At 41.3% G+C, this 20,600-nt stretch overlaps 1 protein-coding gene across 1 annotated transcript; it reads right to left on the bottom strand.

Annotated features, from left to right (window-relative positions):
• Positions 1 to 1,212: 1,212 nt before the first annotated feature.
• Positions 1,213 to 19,716, bottom strand: LOC127860997 (uncharacterized). Its single transcript, XM_052399323.1, has 8 exons — positions 19,691 to 19,716; positions 13,967 to 14,063; positions 10,531 to 10,706; positions 6,774 to 6,917; positions 5,229 to 5,320; positions 4,703 to 4,806; positions 3,726 to 3,828; positions 1,213 to 1,599 (listed from the first exon to the last, which is right to left on the bottom strand). The coding sequence occupies exons 2-8, from the start codon at positions 14,037 to 14,039 to the stop codon at positions 1,530 to 1,532; spliced, it is 762 nt and encodes a 253-aa protein (XP_052255283.1). The 5' UTR covers positions 14,040 to 14,063; positions 19,691 to 19,716; the 3' UTR covers positions 1,213 to 1,529.
• Between the last annotated feature and the right edge of the window lie 884 nt (positions 19,717 to 20,600).

The following is a 20,600-nucleotide window of genomic DNA, read 5'->3' on the forward strand; positions in this document are numbered from 1 at the left end:
AGTACTTTACGAAACTTAAAAAATAAATTTCTAGGCACATTGTCATTTTCAAACTCTGCTGAGATTTCATTTGAAGAAATGTTTTGACCAATTTTCAAGAAGAATTGACTTCTAAAATGTTACCACGCTTTTTAAATATTTGACCTAGTTTTTGGCCTAATATGACCAAATTTCAAAAACAGCTGATTTTGTATTGAAAGAAATGGTCTGACAAAGTTTTATGAAGATTGGACAATAAATGTGACCAATAGAGCGTTAACAAGGTTTCACAATAGCCATATTAGAAAAAATCCCCCCCCGCGACTGTTTTTGGACGAACAACAACCGTTTGCGAACTCCATCTGGCTATAATTAGAACGAATGTTCTGACCACGTTTCATGAAGATTTGCCAAAAAATGTGACTTAAAGACTGTTTTAAAACAAGGTTTCACTAGAGTCAAAGAAGCAAAACTGCCATTGAACAGGAAACATGTTCGAACTCAACTGAAACACCATAAGAACAAATGTTCTGACCAAGTTTTGTGAAGATTTGACAATAAATGAGTCTTCTAGAGTGTAAAGAAGCTTTTTCTTTAATTTGACCTTATGATTAAGTTTTTGACCTCAGTTTCAGACTCTTCCAAGATATCATTGGGACAAATGTTCTGACCAAGTTTCATTAAGTTTTGACAACAAATGTGGTCTCTAGAGTGTTCAATAGGTAAATGTTGACAACGCAAATGTATAAAAGGCAAACACAAAAGCTAACCATGAGCACATTGCGTTCAGTTGAGCTAAAAAGGTGCGTGCATAAGTTTGACATTGCCCTTTATAAGGATGAATTTATCAAAGAATATTAATTATTTTTCAAAAAAATGCATGAACAATTTTGCCGCAGGATGGACCCTTTAATTTAATATAGTTTAAAGTCTTGTTCTATTTTTAGTAACTGGAACATTACCTTTTACCTGTAGGGAAAAAGGGAATTTTTTCTACAGACGGACCAACTGACAGACAGACATGTAAAACCGACAAACAAGAAGAATCAGTGGTTAACCTGAAGTCCCCTGTGGTGAAACTTTTAGTTGACTCATAACAAGCACACATATATATTATGTGAACAAAAACAATACATGCAAACTTTCCAACCTCTGCCAGTTGAGTATGGTAATGTCTGTGTAATGTCTGTGAAATATATTTATTTCATAGTTGTAGTATTGCACTGTCTATCATTGTTTTTTTTTTGGGTAATTCACACATCAAAAATAACAGATCAAATGACAATTAACAAATACAGAATAATTTTGTCCAGCAGTACTTATTGTTTTAAGAGTCGCATTCTGGCAAAAATAGTCTTAATGCGAAACAAATGTGCCCCAGTTTACCCTTTGCAGTTGCCACAGGCTCACTAAAAACTAATTTTCAACCCTGTTAAGTCTGCAAGGACTGCACATGCCAATCTGGGAGGACACTCAATGCATATGCCTTAAGCTAAGTTTTTCCAGAATGCTGCTAAACTGACTACACAATATTTCATCAGACTGGACATTTATGAAGGAGCCAGTCCCAGAGCACTTTCACATTTCTTCAGCTTTTCCGTCACTACCCAAATAAGCAATCTGCAACAATAAACATAAATGTGGCATAAAATGTTGTTCTGTTTTAAGAAGCTTAGACATGGTAAAAAATGTCCTTAATCATAAGTGATAAAACTAGAGCTTTGTCACAAACATGATGTATACACCCTCATGCTGCATTGACACAGAATATTTTGCATGCTGTCTTCACAAAACAAGAGAAGCTAATTTATGGCGATTTTTTAAGAATCTAAAGATAAATGACATAGTTATGGTCCGGACAAACTTTCGGTTTAAAACGCACTAAGTGACCCCGTGACCCAGCATGACCCATATTCAAACTTAACCTAGATATCATCTAGATACAACTGCTGACCAAGTTTGGTGAAGATCGGATGAAAATTTTGGGACAGACCGACAGACAAAGTGACTCCTATATAGCCCCCATTATATTTGGGTTAATTGTGTCACAAAATTACATCACCAGGTCAAATCTTATGCACAACAAGAGCTGTGTTTTTGAAACACAATGACCCCTACTGCGCCGCTTTGAAGCCATATATTTGATCTTGAAGGAAGGACCTTTCACCACTCAAAATGTGCAGCTCCATGAGATACACATGCATGCCAAATATCAAGTTGCTATCTTCAATATTGCAAAAGTTATGTCCAAGATTAAAGTTTGTGACACATGCAATGACAGACAGACAATGACAGACAGACAGGCCAAAAACAATATGCCCCCGATCATTCGATCCGGTGCATAAAAAACAAATTATAACTCTAGAGGCAACAGTTTTGCCGCAATCTTAATCAAACATGGTATGAATGTTTAACTTGACAAAAAATCAAGGCCTAGTTTGAACCTGGGTCAAGTGCGGTAGAAAAAACTATGTCACTAGGTAATTTTTGTGCAATTGTACCTTGAACTCAAATGAGAACTTAAGCTCTTTAGTTTGATCAATTTGACTGCCAGAAAATTAAGTCGATCCAAAAACAGAAGAGAAAGATAATTTAGATTTCATTATAAAAACAGTTTTACTGTTCAGAAGGAAATGCACAAGCAAATCTAAGTTTAAAATAGGTATGGGAACACATGAGTGTTCACAAGTGTAAGGCTTAAATGTCCTACATATTCCAGTTCTCCAGCTTGTTAATCAATCAACATTGGTAAACAAAAGAGAGATCTAACTAAGATTTTAAAACATTCAAAAATTGATACTTTTGCAAAACAATAGTTATAATAATGAAACAAGAGGGCCATGATGGCCCTGAATCGCTCACCTAACTAACCTTGCTACATCAACTTAAATTCTATCAGACCCATATACAATCCCAAGCCAGATTTCATTAATCAATACATTCTGACAAAATTTTATTAAGACATGATGAAAACTGTGACCTCTTTCATCTACACAAGGTTTTACTAGAATTAGCCCGGTGACCTAATTTTTGACCCCAGATGACCCATATACGATCCAAAATCAGATATTATTAAGATAAACATTCACACCAAATTTCATAAACATCTGATGAAATCTGTGACCTCTATTGTCTACACAAGGTTTTTCTATTATTTGACCTAGTGACCTAGACTTTGACCCCAGATGACCTACATACAACCCAACCCAGATTTCATCAAGATATACATTCTGACCAAATTTCATAAAGATTGGATGAAAACTGTGACCTCTATTGTCTACACAAGGTTTTTCTATTATTTGACCTAGTGATCTAGATTTTGACCCCAGATGACCCAAATACAATTCCAACCCAGATTTCATCAAGATAAACATTTTGACCAAATTTCATAAAGATTGGATGAAAACTGTGACCTCTACTGTCTACACAAACAAATTGTTGACGGACACACGCACACACAACGGACATCACACGGTCACATAAGCTCAACATGTCACTTCGTGACAGGTGAGCTAAAAATAGCAGTGCTCTGCAAAAGTCAGGCTTAATGCATGTGCATAGAGTCTTAGAGTTTCCTCCAAGATAAGGGCTATATTTTCGTTTCTTACATAAACATTTATTTATAAAATAGGAAAAGTGTTGTCCCTGATAAGTCAGTGCGGACTGGTCGGATTATCTGGGAGGACACTTTATTCACATGCATTAAGCATCGTTTTCCCAAAGCCTACTCAATTATTTCTAATTACTTAATATCCTCCGTCTCTTCCTCCGACATTTCAGCCAGCAGTCTGGGCATCTGCCTGTCTATATGATCTAAGATTCCCCTCAGGCCAGCTGAATCAATCTTTCCTGAAAAATTAGATGTCAGAGCATCACTCTGAGAAAGCAACAAGCAAATTCGTTGAATTGATATCCCCCGCCAATATGCTTCTGGACACAAAAGTGTTATATTTGACACTCAAAAAAGCATTTTTTCAAGATACAAACGGCCATAACTCCGTTATTAACAGATGGTGTACAATGCCATTTGGCGTGCATCATTCTCTTTTCCATATATATACACATACCAATTTTCAATGAAATCCGCCAAAGCACTTCCAAGACATGGCTCTGGACAGACGGAAAGATGGACGGACAACGCCAAAACAAAATCTCTCCGCCCATGGCGGGGGATAACAAGCTACCATGCATATCTTTATGCATCAGCTCTGAGAAATGTGACTTCTTTCATTACTGGAGCCTCAGCCTGGGAAAACTGGGCTTAATGCACGAGCGTAGTGTCAACCCAGGTTAGACTGTCCACACAAGCTTATCAGCGATGCCACTCTCTGCCTTGACTTGATATTTGTCTAACTGAGACTTTCATAAAATGAAAATTCCCTAAAAGGGCACGGCAGACACAGAGGCTAATCTGGGACAACATTTTACCCACATGCATTAAGGCCTGTTTTCCCTCGGCGAGGCTCACATAAAGGTGTATTTTACTGGTAATGAAAGCTTCAACTTACATAGAATCCTGCTTTTTGATGCAAGCAAACGGCAAATAAAAATATTCAACATTTATGAACACAGTTCCTGTGACAACATTTGAACTGTTAATACAGGCTTTGTCAATTAACCCGCAGATGTTTATGCTGGCTATTTGATTCCTATTGTTCAAGATCTACTGAAAACTATGATAATATATATCTTCATGAGCTTTTGTAATTTTTGTAGTACATACTTTCATGCGCTACAGCCAAAACTAGATGAAGAATGGCATCAGTTTTGTACATGTCTGTTACTATGCCCGTGTCACAAATTGCTTTCAACTCTTGTGTGAATTCCCTGAAAAATGTATCGGTATGTAAATATAGTTCAAAATTGTTGAATTTATTGTACATACGTACAAACATATTCACAAATCTGTAAAAAAAAATACAAAAGTTATTTTAATGTTTATGTTTGTTATATTGTCGTTGCTTTAAATTAACTTTTTACTGATAGATCAGGGTATTGTTTAAGCATTAAAGTAAACTATTGGTTGGGTTTTGGCAGTGTTAACACAAATTAAATTTGTAATTTGTCTCAGGTACGGTCAATGTTTTTTGGGTTGTGAAAATCAGTGATCCATGAATAACCAATTCAAGGATTTTTCCAGCATTCAAAAATCATCCATGACAGAAATCTTTTATTTAGGCTGTAAATACATATTTATATTAACAAGTACATGTTAAAAGTCCAAGGTTCGAAGTACACCGTGTACTCACTGTAAGAGGTGCAGTTTCCTGGCCAGGATGTCCAGGAGCCAGGCTGATATCGGGGGCAGAGTGGCGAGAGTGGCCTCCTCCTCCAGGTCATTCTGTGGGCAAAAATTGAGCCTTGTTCTGGTAAAACTGGGCTTAACTAGAGTTTTGTCACAGACGTGACGTATACCCCCACATGCTGCATTGACACAGACTATTTTGCATGCTGTCTTCACAAAACAAAAGAATCTAAATGGTGATTTTTAAGAATTATTATGCCATTATTATTTATGGCCATTTTGACCTTTGAACTCTTGAATTCTTTCGCATGACACGCTGTCCAATGACTGTGAACAAAATTAATGTACAGAGTCATTTTAAAATCTCACAATGAATGACATAGTTATGGCCCGGACAAGCTCATTTATGGCCATTTTTCACTTTTGAACTCCAAGTGCGACCTTGACCTTGAAGATATCGACATAATTCTTTCTCATGACACATTGTCCAATGATTGTGAACAAATGTACCAAGTAATTTTAAAATCCCACAATGAATGACACAGTTATGGCTCGGGAAAGATCATTTACGGCTATTTTTGACCTTTGAACTCACAGTGTGACCTTGACCTTGGAGATATCGACAAAATTCTTTTGCCCGACACACCGTCCAATGATGGTGAACAAATTTGCCAAATGATTTTTAAATCTCACAATAAATGATAAAGTTATGGCCCGGACATGCATTTGACCTTTGAACTCCAAGTGTGACCTTGACCTTTGAGATGTTGACCAATATTTTTTACACGACACACCGTCCCATGATGGTGAACAAATGTACCAAGTTATTTTAAATCTAACGATTAATGACATAGTTATGGTTCGGACAAACTTTCAGTTTAAAACACACTAAGCGACCCCGTGACCTAGTTTTTGACACAGCATGACCCATATTAAAACTTGATATTATACATCATCTAGATACAACTTGTGGCCAAGTTTGGTGAAGATCGGATGAAATTTCGGGACAGACCGACAAAGTGACTCCTATATAGCCCCCATTACCAATGGTAATGGGGGTATAATGAATATGCATCATCTAGATTAGCCTGTGCATCTGGGCTTAAAAAATATACGCAAAGCATCATCCAGATTAGCCTGTGCGGTCAACATAGGTTAATATAGGACTGCAATGTTCACCTAAACTGGATTTATGTCTAGAAGTGAGTTCCTTTAAATGAAAAATCCATGTAAGGGAACAGTGTCATTCCTGAATAGCCTGAGCCAACTGCACAGGCTTATCTTGGATGACATGTTACTTATTAAGCCTAGTTTTCTCAGAAGGCAGCGCAATCAGTACATAAAATCAACAACAAACTCAGTGCTTCTAAAAATGTGATTTTGGTAATACACTATCTCCATTTTTGGCTTCACCAAAACTTAACTTTTAAATAGATCCTGTAATGTTACGTCATTTTTTTTGCACACATTTCTGGGACGTCACTTTACGCAAATGCATTTAGCCCAGTTTTCCCAGAATGAAAATCATGTATTGAAATGCAATTTGAACCTGTTTACTGGAGTGGTCCATTTCCGCAAACACAGCGGCCAGGATGGTGGACATCACTTCATGCGCAACCGTCTCATCCAATGAGACTCTAGAGTAAACTGTCTTGAGAAGTTCACTCATGTGCTCCTTGACACTTGATAGCACCTGAAACAGCATCCATAAATATATTGAAAATGTCCCAAAGATTTCAGAAGCTGTAAGGCCTTTGTCCGACATTTGCTTTGCCAAATCACCAATTTGTTTATTCAGTTCAATCCTTCTGGCAGAAATACTGTTTTGAGTTAGTAAAAATGACACAAAAGAAACGGTTACCGACAGAAGAAAGGACAGACTATGAAAATCTACTAAAAATAGCTTTTAAAGTGGAGTCATCAAAAGTAACAAATTCCCACGCAATCAATGACAGGCTTGAGTTCTTAAGTTGCATATGAATTGAAAACAAGAGCTGTCACCATAGGATGACATATGCCACCTATAAACGCTTTGATATGCTTGTCCATATACACATGCATACCAAATATGAAGGTTATATCTCAAGGGACATAGAAGTTAAGAGCATTTTTCGAAACCTAAACACAGATTTCGAAACCTAAACGCGGACCCTAAGTTCAACTTCAAGGTCACAGGTGTCGAAATTTTTGTGCGTATGGAAAGGCCTTGTCCATATACACATGCATACCAAGTATGAAGGTTATATCTCAAGAAACATGGAAGTTATGAGCATTTTTTGAAACCTAAACGCAAAGTGTGACGGAAAGACGGACGGACGGTCCGATCACTATATGCCCTCCTTAGGGGGCATAAAAACACACAAATTTATCCTCAGCTAAAGTATGTTAAAAGATCCTCCCCCAATTTATTTGTATCTTGCTTGCACAGCATTGAAACTAACTAAGTTTTACCACAATAAATATAAATTCATGTCATCTTATTTCATTCTTAATTTTACTGGCCACATTTTTTCGACACACTTGACTTGATCCTGAGTTTATTTGTCATCTGCTGCGGGATTAGTCCCAGTAGTTGGGGTAGGCAGCAGGCGGCTATAGCGTCTAAACCCTGATTTCCACGCTCCTCTGTTCTGTGGGTCAGTGTCACCCATGCCACAGGTGTGCACTAGCCTTAATACAGTCAGACCACGATTTTCTTGGTCTCCCTCTACCTCTAGCACCAGGAATGGCCATCTTTGATATTGAATTGATGCAAGAGGTGGCACGCTCGACATGCCCATACCACCTCAGGCGTCTGGCTCTCAATGATGCAGTGACTTCTGGTAACCCTAGTTTGCCATACAGCATGTCAGTGTGGACTCTGTCATCAGGTTTGATGCCGCAAATCCAGCGTGCCATTGCTCTGTCGTTTCTACGAAGTCGTTGTAGATCAGAAGTGGATGGTGCCCACGCTTCACTACCATGTAACATGGCAGAACGGACACAAGCATTGAACACGTTGCCACGGATTTATAGGGAAACATGCTTCGACGTCAGTATTGGTAGGAGCTTCTTAAACTTTACCCAGGCAATGCAGCATCGGGTGATGATGGCAAGTTCGCAGCCTCCCCCAGCACATAGCGTGTCACCCAGATAACAGAAGCTGGCCTCAACATCAAGCTGTGAGCCATCAATGACCACCTGGGTAACAGGTCTTCCATCAATTGGGCGTGCCTGGTCCATGCATCTCGGGCAAACGTAGTCCGGGTTGCTGGTGATTCTTCCCTTGATGCCACTGCACTTTTTGTGCACCCACAGTTTGCACTGGGTACACTCAATCGAGTTCACTCCCACTCCACTCCTACATACTGCACAGGGATATGCTCCCGCATCGCGCAGAAGATTCAGTCCAGGGCCGGTGATCAAGAGCTTTGTCTTCTTCATATTGACCCTCAGCCCCTTGCTTTCCATTCCATCCTTCCAACCTTTCAATCTGGAGAGACACTCCTCCAGTGAGTCCGCGATCACAGCAAGATCATCAGCGTAGAGGAGCTCCCATGGAACCCCGGCGCGAAATTCCCTCGACAGAGCCTCAAGCACTAGGATGAAAAGCAGGTGACTAAGAACAGAACCCTGATTCACCCCTACTTCGACTCCAAATTCCTCGCTATATTGTCCGTTGACACGCACACGGCACCTGGCGCCTGTGTACATACCCTGTATGACACGAACTGCCCATTCCTCAACCCCTAGACTCCTCAGAGCCCACCAGAGGACCTTTCTTGGAACTCTAGCAAATGCTTTCTCAAGGTCAACAAAGGCAATATACAGTGGCTTGTTTGCTGCATTGTATTTTTCCTGTTGCTGGTGTATGATGAAGATTGCATCAGTCGTACCTCTACCAGGAACAAAACCAAACTGCATACCATCGATATCGACCATCTCGCGTATGTGGGTGTCAAGTACACGCTCAATCAGTTTCATCGTCTGGTCCGTAAGCTTTAACCCACGGTAATTTCCTCTGTCTAGAGCCTCTCCTTTACCTTTGTAAAGGTTAAGGATGTGGCTCTCCTCCCAGTCCTTGGGGATCACACCATTGCTGAAAACGACCTCAGTCAGCTGTCTCAGCATTTCTTTCCCTCCTCACCAGCTGCTTTCAACATCTCGGCACTCACACCTGACGGTCCAGCGGCTTTGCCGCATTTCATCTTGCAGAGGGCTTTGCGAATTTGTTCTACTAAGACACAAACAAACCATGAATAAATATGAACAAGTTCTCATCTTAAACTGTAAACCCAATTAGGTCGCCATGGCGTAGTAAGGTTGCCTTTGCGTAGTGGATATGGGGTCCGCCTAGCGACCGGGAGGAAATGGGTTCGATCCCCACCCTGGGATCGTTCTTTAGATCTCTTTCAAAGACACCAAGTACTGGTTCTAGTCCAAGGAAATAGACTCCAGAGCATTTGAATTAAGCCTTAGGCTTTCAATTCAATAGAGCTAAAATAAATAGGTTTACACTAAACCCCATTGTGTGTTTATAGAATTCTCTCCATGTTCTAACAAAAGTTTTGATAGTAGTTGTTCACCAAATATTTGTTGTGTTTGATGACATTAATTCTCAAATGGTATATACTGAGCGCTTGGCAAGTTTTTATCAGATTATTTGCATGCGTCTAAACACCTATTATGTAAAATTTAAGGCAATATGTCTTATTTAATAGACTAATTTATTTGTTTCAGCTTATTATAAGCAAACAGTTTATACATAGCATGCGACTTTTTCAAACATTAATATTAAAGTGTATACTTTAAGTCTATACATGTCAAACTTATGATATCTTAGTCATTGTGAATTCATAGCAACTTTTAGTTAACAAAGTTCAGCAGTATGTTCAAGGGCAAATAACTCAGGCATGTGGGATAAATTCAAAAGTGTCTTGCAGATCTACAATTAGTGGAGATTATCTTTTTGAAGTTTCATTAACTTGCTAGAGAATTGTGGAAATAATTCTCTCCTCACCCTTACAACTTTTTATTTAATTTATGAAGACATCCAATAAACCCCCTTCCTGTGGAATGATAATAGAATTGGAAGGGGCATCATAATGTTAACTCCATATGAGCATGCTCTTGGAAAACAGGGCTTAATGCATGTATGGTGTCATCCCTGACTAGCCTGTGTAGTCAATGAAAACGAAAAAAAAATCAAGCCGGAAGTGTCATCTCTGCTCATTCTGTGCGGACTGCACAGGCTAATTTGGGACAACACTTTACACATATGTATTAAGCCCCATTTTTCCAAAGCCTGACTCACTACACATGCCTACCTTCATGCTATCTTTCGGATGATGCTTCACGTATCCAGCAATATTCAGGAAGACCCTTGCCAGGGCGCTTGACAAGGTCTGAGGTGTGATCCCCATAGCATCACCCTGGTACCTGGAGAGCTCCACCACCTGGTAAAGGCTCAGCAGCACCACCGACAGCAGGCCCAGATCTGGATCTGATGGGTACACAGCATATTGTTAAAGTTAACCTTGTATTGTGTATGTTAACCTTGTATTGTGAATGTTAACCTTGTATTGTGAATGTTAACTTTGTATTGTGAATGTTAATCTTGTATTGTGAAGTTAACCTTGTATTGTGAATGTTAACTTTGTATTGTGAATGTTAATCTTGTATTGTGAAGTTAACCTTGTATTGTGAATGTTAACTTTGTATTGTGAATGTTAATCTTGTATTGTGAAGTTAACCTTGTATTGTGAATGTTAACCTTGTATTATGAATGTTAACCTTTTATTGTTAAGTAAACATTGTTTTGTAAGTATGCCTTGTATTGTTAAGTTAACACAATTATTTATTTTTTTAGAAAGAAGTGTCTTATAATTATAATATCTCAATTTTATATTACATACATTTTACCAAGTATATACCTTTAATTTATATGATTTTGTTCTCATAGTTAGAATTCTTATAAAGAGTTATATTAAATTAGTTTTTGCCAAATCAGTGGACTTTCCATGTGAAGTGCTTTTTTCTAAAAATGCCCAAGACAAGGCCTGATGTGTCAATATTTGTTGATAAAAAAATCTCAATTTGGTTCATTTTTTCCATAAAAAGTTAAAAAATTCGCCATTTCATCAATTTATAAAATCTAAATTTGACTTGATTCCGTTCCCCCACAATGGTTATGAAAACCCTGCTCTGCTGCTCTGTTTCACATAAATATGTGCCATGCTCTGGGAAAACTGGGCTTAATGCATGTGCACAAAGTGTCATCCAAGGTCAATCAAAGACAAAACTTTTCGCTTTTATGGAATTTTTTGTTAAAGGTAAATCTCTTCTAAATGAAAATCCAGTCTAGGTGAAAAGTGTCATCCCTAAATAGCCTTAACAGGGTAATCTGGGACCACACTTTACTACGCACATGCATAAACCCAGAGCCGGCTAATATAACAAGAAACCGTCGGAGACGGGTGATGCTCCCCAAAGTTGTTTTTTGTCACAATATTACACTATATATTCAGATAAAAGGAAACATCTTGAGGGGCATAACTTTGGAAAAAAAATAATACGATGGATGGTTAAGCAACTTAAAAATTTCAAAGGGCCATAACTCTAAATAAATCATCTAACCAGAACCCACTAATAACATGCGCATCTCCTCAAGGTAGTTAAGCTTCCCATAAAGCTTCATTGTATTCCAGTCAGTAGTTGGGGAGAAATATCCCAGACAAGAATTGCACTATATGTACAGTTTATAGAAAATTTCGAAGGGCCATTACTCTGTGAAAAATCATCCGACCATCACCGGCTGATAATATGCACATCTCCTGTTGGTACTGAAACTTCCCATAAAGTTTCATTGAATTCCCGTAATAAGTTGCTGAGAAATAGCTCGGACAAGACTTGCACTATATGTACAATGGAAAATTTCAAAGGGCCATAACTCTGTGAAAAATCATCATACGAGAACAGGCTGATAGTAAGCACATCTCCTCTTGGTAGTGAAGCTTCCCATAAAGTTTCATTGAATTCCCGTAATAAGTTGCTGAGAAATAGCTCGGACAAGACTTGCACTATATGTACAATGGAAAATTTCAAAGGGCCATAACACTGTGAAAAATCATCATACAAGAACAGGCTGATAGTAAGCACATCTCCTCTTGGTAGTGAAGCTTCCCATAAAGTTTCATTGAATTCCCGTAATAAGTTGCTGAGAAATAGCTCGGACAAGAATTGCACTATATGTTCAATGGAAAATTTCAAAGGGCCATAACTCTGTGAAAAATCATCCGACTAGAACTGGCTGATAATATGCACATCTCCTCTTGGTAGTAAAGCTTCCCATAAAGTTTCATTGAATTCCGGCATTAGTTGCTGAGAAATAGCCCGGACAAGAATTGCACTATATGTACAGTTAATGAAAAATTTCAAAGGGCCATAACTCTGTGAAAAATCATCCAACAAGAACCGGCTGATAATATGCACATCTCTTGGTAGTGAAGCTTCCCATAAAGTTTAATTGAATTCCGGTCATAAATTGCTGAGAAAAAGCCCCGACAAGAATTGCACTATATGTACAGTTAATGGAAAATTTCTAATGGCCATAACTCTGTGAAAAATCATCCGACCAGAACCTGCTGATAATATGCACATCTCCTCTTGGTAGTGAAGCTTCTCATAAAGTTTCATTGAATTCCGGTCATTAGTTGCTGAGAAATAGCCCGGACAAAAATTGTGCACGGACGGACACACGGACGGACGGACAGACGAAGCGGTGACTATATGCTTCCCCCAAATTTTTTTGGGGGAGCATAAAAATGTTAGCTGATTAGCTATAATTTTTATATATAATATACAATTTCTAGCATATACAACCCATGCGAAAGACATCAGACCTCGGACATTTCTGATGAAATTTGCTGAGTTATTATTCCTGAAACTGGCTGACCTTGTGTCAGACAAAAAAACAAATGTAAAACTTTTTTAATTATAACAAGACTAGGAATATGTCAAATATACAGATAGGTTTATATTAATTTTACTTCCATAGATTGTTAAACGATAAAATAAAAACGCTTTTACCAATCAGGCGAACTTGCTATCTCTGCTTGTGACGTAACAAACTCCAAGTGCTATTATTAGAATCAGTCAAATATTGCACCTTGATTCGTGACGTAGGCAACATAACAAGTTTTTGATTGGTAAAATTGAATTTTACTGGTTTCAATCCTTGTGATGATAGTTAATCTGCACTGGGAACCACACAACCGTTGCCTTTTTTTTTTTTTTGAGGGGGGGGGGGGGGGGGGGCAGGGCGGGGGTTCGGGGGGGGGGGGGGGGGGGGGGGGGGGGGGGCAGGGCGGAGGTTCGGGAGGGCCGGGCGCGGCGCCCTTCGATTTAGGCCTAGCTAGAGCACTGTTTAACGATGCAAACAAAATCGCAAAGCTTTCTTTACTTTTGATTGAAAATTTTACCATGTGTGTAAACAAAAACAGTTTTAAATTTAGGTGCTTTTTTTTATTGTATTAAGAATTGTAAAACATTGTAAACATAATACTGACAAAAATAAACTCTATAAAGGGTATTTTCTATTATTTGGTTAAAGAAGAGCAAGGTCCAGTAAAATCTGGAAAAGTCCGGTACATTTGTAAAGTTATTGGACCTCATGTCCTTTTTAAGATTTTGTGTCTTTTGCATGAGTGATAAATTATAAGCTATTGCTAAGTCTATTGACTGGTGCCCATTTGATCTTACTTACATTAGCGAGACAGAGAGTGCAGAAATCAATTACAGTCAAACCCAGCTCTGCTCCGACCCCAATCAGGAACATATTGCTCACTATCGTCAGCACATTCTGTCAGATAGAAACAATGGTTCAGTATTATTTTCAACCAATTGTTTCCATACCGTCTTATTATGTTAATAGGGAAAGCGTCAAATCGAAAATTGTTATTCAAATATTTACATTTTCTGTATTCAATAAAATATTCAAAGATTCACACAATTGCTATTGGAAACATTACACTGTCTGGCCAAGAATGCACTTATTATTTTGTATTTCAGTACAAACTATCTAACATCATCGCATATGGATTTGCAACTTGTGTTAATGTACGACTAACGAAGCCAAACTACCAAACCCTTTTGTAAAATGGTTACTCACCGTATGAACAAAATTCCCTGATTTTTCTGCTGGAAAATAAAAATTCCAGGATCATAATCTTACCTATTTCTTGTTTTAGACACCTGCGATAAATAGCAGTTGCAGACAATCACAAAGTACACTAAGCTACATGAACTGGAAAAAGTGAAAGTCTTTTTCCAGGATTTCCCTGATTTCCAAATTGGCTGGAAACCCTTTTTACTACTACCCGTAACCAAGTATCCTCACCTGTACAATGATGTGTGCTAGCTGTGCCTGCAGGTTACTACTACCCAGAATCCCTACCTGTACAATGTTGTGTGCTAGCTGTGCCTGCTGGTTACTACTACCCAGTATCCACACCTGTACAATGTTGTGTGCTAGCTGTGCCTGCTGGTTACTACTACCCAGTATCCTCACCTGTACAATGTTGTGTGTGCTAGCTGTGCCTGCTGGTTACAACTACAAAGTATCCACACCTGTACAATGTTGTGTGCTAGCTGTGCCTGCAGGTTACTTCTACCCAGTATCCTCACCTGTACAATGTTGTGTGCTAACTGTGCCTGCTGGTTACTACTACCCAGTATCCTCACCTGTACAATGTTGTGTGCTAGCTGTGCCTGCTGGTTACTACTACCCAGTATCCTCACCTGTACAATGTTGTGTGCTAGCTGTGCCTGCTGGTTACTACTACCCAGTATCCCTACCTGTACAATGTTGTGTGCTAGCTGTGCCTGCTGGTTACTACTACCCAGTATCCTCACCTGTACAATGTTGTGTGCTAGCTGTGCCTGCTGGTTACTACTACCCAGTATCCTCACCCGTACAATGTTGTGTGCTAGCTGTGCCTGCTGGTTACTACTACTACCCAGTATCCTCCCCTGTACAATGATGTGTGCTAGCTGTGGCTGTAGGTAACTACTACCCAGTATCCTCACCTGTACAATGAGTGTGCTAGCTGTGCCTGCAGGTTACTACTACCCAGTATCCTCACCTGTACAATGATTGTGTGCTAGCTGTGCCTGCTGGTTACTACTACCCAGTATCTTTATCTGTACAATGTTGTGTGCTAGCTGTGCCTGCTGGGTTACTACTACCCAGTATCCTCACCTGTAAAAGTTGTGTGCTAGCTGTGCCTGCTGGTTACTACTACCAGTATCCTCACCTGTACAATGTTGTGTGCTAGCTGTGCCTGCTGGTTACTACTACCCAGTATCCACACCTGTACAATGTGTGTGCTAGCTGTGCCTGCAGGTTACTACTACCTAGTATCCTCACCTGTACAATAATGTGTGCTAGCTTGCCTGCAGGTACTACTACCCAGTATCCTCACCTGTACAATGTTGTGTGCTAGCTGTGCCTGCTGGTTACTACTACCCAGTTATCCTCACCTGTACAATGTTGTGTGCTAGCTGTGCCTGCTGGTTACTACTACCCAGTATTCCTACCTGTACAATATTGTGTTCTAGCTGTGCCTGCTGGTTACTACTACCCAGTATCCTCACCTGTACAATGTTGTGTGCTAGCTGTGCCTGCTGGTTACTACTACCCAGTATCTCTACCTGTACAATGTTGTGTGCTAGCTGTGCCTGCTGGTTACTACTACCCAGTATCCTCACCTGTACAATGTTGTGTGCTAGCTGTGCCTGCTGGTTACTACTAACCAGAATCCTCAGCTGTACAATGTTGTGTGCTAGCTGTGCCTGCTGGTTACTACTACCCAGTATCCTCACCTGTACAATGTTGTGTGCTAGCTGTGCCTGCTGGTTACTACTACCCAGTATCCCTACCTGTACAATGTTGTGTGCTAGCTGTGCCTGCTGGTTACTACTTCCCAGTATCCTCACCTGTACAATGTTGTGTGCTAGCTGTGCCTGCTGGTTACTACTAACCAGTATCCTCACCTGTACAATGTTGTGTGCTAGCTGTGCCTGCTGGTTACTACTACCCCAGTATCCTCACCTGTACAATGTTGTGTGCTAGCTGTGCCTGCTGGTTACTACTACCCAGTATCCCTACCTGTACAATATTCTGTGTTAGCTGTGCCTGCTGGTTTACTACTACCCAGTATCCTCACCTGTACAATGCTGTGTGCTAGCTGTGCCTGCTGGTTACTACTAACCAGTATCCTCAACTGTACAATGATGTGTGCTAGATGTGCCTGCTGGTTACTACTACCCAGTATCCTCACCTGTACAATGTTGTGTGCTAGCTGTACCTGCTGGTTACTACTACCCAGTATCCTCACCTGTACAATATTGTGTGCTAGCTGTGCCTGCTGGTTACTACTACCCAGTATCCTCACCTGTACAATGTTTGTGTGCTAGCTGTGCCTGCTGGTTACTACTACCCAGTATCCTCACCTGTACAATGCTGTGTGCTAGCTGTGCCTGCTGGTTACTACTAACCAGTATCCTCAACTGTACAATGATGTGTGCTAGATGTGCCTGCTGGTTACTACTACCCAGTATCCTCACCTGTACAATGTTGTGTGCTAGCTGTACCTGCTGGTTACTACTACCCAGTATCCTCACCTGTACAATATTGTGTGCTAGCTGTGCCTGCTGGTTACTACTACCCAGTATCCTCACCTGTACAATGCTGTGTGCTAGCTGTGCCTGCTGGTTACTACTACCCAGTATCCCTACCTGTACAATATTCTGTGTTAGCTGTGCCTGCTGGTTACTACTAACCAGTATCATCAACTGGACAATGATGTGTGCTACCTGTGCCTGCTGGTTACTACTACCCAGTATCCCTCACCTGTACAATGTTGTGTGCAAGCTGTGCCTGCCGGTTACTACTACCCAGTATCCCTCACCTGTACAATGCTGTGTGCTAGCTCTGCCTGCTGGTTACTACTAACCAGTATCCTCACCTGTACAATGCTGTGTGCTAGCTGTGCCTGCTGGTTAATACTACCCAGTATCCTCACCTGTACAATGCTGTGTGCTAGCTGTGCCTGCTGTTTACTACTACCCAGTATCCTCACCTGTACAATGTTGTGTGCTAGCCTGTGCCTGCTGGTTACTTCTACTACCCAGTATCCTCACCTGTACAATGTTGTGTACTAGCTGTGCCTGCTGGTTACTACTACTACCCAGTATCCTCACCTGTACAATGTTGTGTGCTGCTGGTTACTACTACTACCCAGTATCCTCACCTGTACAATGTTTGTGTGCTAGCTGTGCCTGCTGGTAACTACTACTACCCAGTATCCTCACCTGTACAATGTTGTGTGCTAGCTGTGCCAGCTGGTTACTACTACCCAGTATCCTCACCTGTACAATGTGTCTGCTAGCTGTGCCTGCTGGTTACTACTACCCAGTATCCTCACCTGTACAATGTTGTGTGCTAGCTGTGCCTGCTGGTTACTACTACCCAGTATCCTCACCTGTACAATGCTGTGTGCTAGCTGTGCCTGCTGGTTACTACTACCCAGTATCCTCACCTGTACAATGTTGTGTGCTAGCTGTGCCTGCTGGTTACTACTACCCAGTATCCTCACCTGTACAATGTTGTGTGCTAGCTGTGCCTGCTGGTTACTACTACCCAGTATCCCCACCTGAACAATGTTGTGTGCTAGCTGTGCCTGCAGGTTACTACTACCCAGTATCCCTACCTGTACTATGTTGTGTGTCAGCTGTGCCTGCTGGTTACTACTAACCAGTGTTCTCACCTGTACAATACAGTGTGCTAGCTGTGCCTGCTGGTTACTACATACCAGTGTCCTCACCTGTACAATTGCTGTGTGTGCTAGCTGTGCCTGCTGGTTACTACTACCCAGTATCTTTATCTGTACAATGTTGTGTGCTAGCTGTACCTGCTGGTTACTACTACCCAGTATCCTCACCTGTACAATGTTGTGTGCTAGCTGTGCCTGCTGGTTACTACTACCCAGTATCCTCACCTGTACAATGATGTGTGCTAGCTGTGCCTGCTGGTTACTACTACAACCCAGTATCCTCACCTGTACAATGTTAGTGCTAGCTGTGCCTGCTGGTTACTACTACCCAGTATCCTCACATGTACAATGTTGTGTGCTAGCTAGCTGTGCCTGCTGGTTACTACTACCCAGTATCCTCACCTGTACAATGTTGTGTGCTAGCTGTGCCTGCTGGTTACTACTAACCAGTGTCCTCACCTGTACAATGCTGTGCGCTAGCTGTGCCTGCTGGTTACTACTACCCAGTATCCTCACCTGTACAATGCTGTGTGCTAGCTGTGCCTGCTGGTTACTACTACCCAGTATCCTCACCTGTACAATGATGTGTGCTAGCTGTGCCTGCTGGTTACTACTACCCAGTATCCTCACCTGTACAATGAGGGTGCTAGCTGTGCCTGCTGGTTACTACTAACCAGTATCCTCACCTGTACAATGTTGTGTGCTAGCTGTGCCTGCTGGTTACTACTACTACCCAGTATCCTCACTGTACAATGATGTGTGCTAGCTGTGCCTGCTGGTTACTACTTCCCCACGTATCCCACCTGTACAATGATGTGTGCTAGCTGTGCCTGTGGTTACTACTACCCAGTATCCTCACCTGTACAATGTTGTGTGCTAGTGTTCCTGCTGGTTACTTTACTTCTAACCAGCATCCTCACTGTACAATGATGTGTGCTAGCGTGCCTGATGGTTACTACTACCCAGTATCTCACCCTGTACAATGATGTGTGCTAGCTGTGCTGCTGGTTACTACTACCCAGTATCCTCCACCTGTACAATGCTGTGTGCTAGCTGTGCCTGCTGGTTACTACTACCCGTATCCTCACCTGTACAATGTTGTGTGCTAGCTGTGCCTGTGGTTACTACTACCCCAGTATCCTCACCTGTACAATGTTGTCTGCTAGCTGTGCCTGCTGGTTACTACTATTCCAGTATCCTCACATGTACAATGTTGTGTGCTAGCTGTTTCCTGCTGGTTACTACTATCCAGTATCCTCACCTGTACAATGATGTGTGCTAGCTGTGCCTGCTGGTACTACTACCCAGTATCCTACCTTTACAATATTGTGTGCTAGCTGGCCTGCTGGTTACTACTACCCAGTATCCTCACCTGTACAATGTTGTGTGCTAGCTGTGCCTGCTGGTTACTACTACCCAGTATCTTTATCGTACAACGTTGTGTGCTAGCTGTGCCTCTGGTTACTTCTATCCAGTATCCTCACCTGTACAATGTTGTGTGCTAGCTGTGCCTGCTGGTTACTATACCAGTATCCCCACCTGTACAATGTTGTGATGCTAGCTGTGCCTGCTGGTTACTACTACCCAGTATCCTCACCTGTACAATGTTGTGTGCTAGCTGTGCCTGCTGGTTACTTCTACCCAGTATTCTCACCTGTACAATGTTGTGTGCTAGCTGTGCCTGCTGGTTTACTACTACCCAGTATCCCCACCTGAAAAATTTTGTTACCGTGTGCTAGCTGAGCCTGCTGGTTTACTACTACCCAGTATCCCTACCCTGCATTATGTTGTGTGTCAGCTGTGCCTGCTGGTTACTACTAACCAGTGTTCTCATCTGTACAATACTGTGTGATAGCTGTGCCTGCTGGTTATACTAACCCAGTGTCCTCAACCTGTACAATGATGTGTGTGCTAGCTGTGCCTGCTGGTTACTATACCCAGTATCCTCACCTGTACAATGCTGTGTGCTAGCTGTGCCTGCTGGTTTCCTACTAACCAGTGTCCCTCAACCTGTTACAATGCTGTGTGCTAGCTGTACCTGCTGGTTACTACTAACCAGTATTCCTCACCTGTACAATACTGTGTGCTAGCTGTGCCTGCTGGTTACTAATACCCAGTATCCTCCCCTGTACAATGCTGGTGCTAGTGTGCCTGCTGGTTACTACTACCCAGTATTCCTCACCTGTACAATGCTGTGTGCTAGCTGTACCTGCTGGTTACTACTACCCCAGTATCCTCACCTGTACAATGTTGTGTGCTAACTGTGCCTGGTGGTTACTACTACCCAGTATCCCTACCTGTACAATGCTGTGAGCTAGCTGTGCTGCTGGTTACTACTACCCAGTATCCTCACCTGTACAATGTTGTGTGCTAGCTGTGCCTGCTGGTTACTACCTACCCAGTAAATCTACCTGTACAATGTTGTGTGCTAGCTGTGGCTGCTGGTTACTACTACCCAGTATCCCCGACTGTACAACGTTTGTGTGCTAGCATGTGCCTGTGGTTACTTACTACCCAGCATTCCTCACCTGTACAATGTTGAGTGCTAGCTGTTGCCTGCTGGT

The sequence above is a fragment of the Dreissena polymorpha genome, chromosome 15 (genome assembly GCF_020536995.1).
Source record: "Dreissena polymorpha isolate Duluth1 chromosome 15, UMN_Dpol_1.0, whole genome shotgun sequence".
NCBI classification, from domain to species: domain Eukaryota; kingdom Metazoa; phylum Mollusca; class Bivalvia; order Myida; family Dreissenidae; genus Dreissena; species Dreissena polymorpha.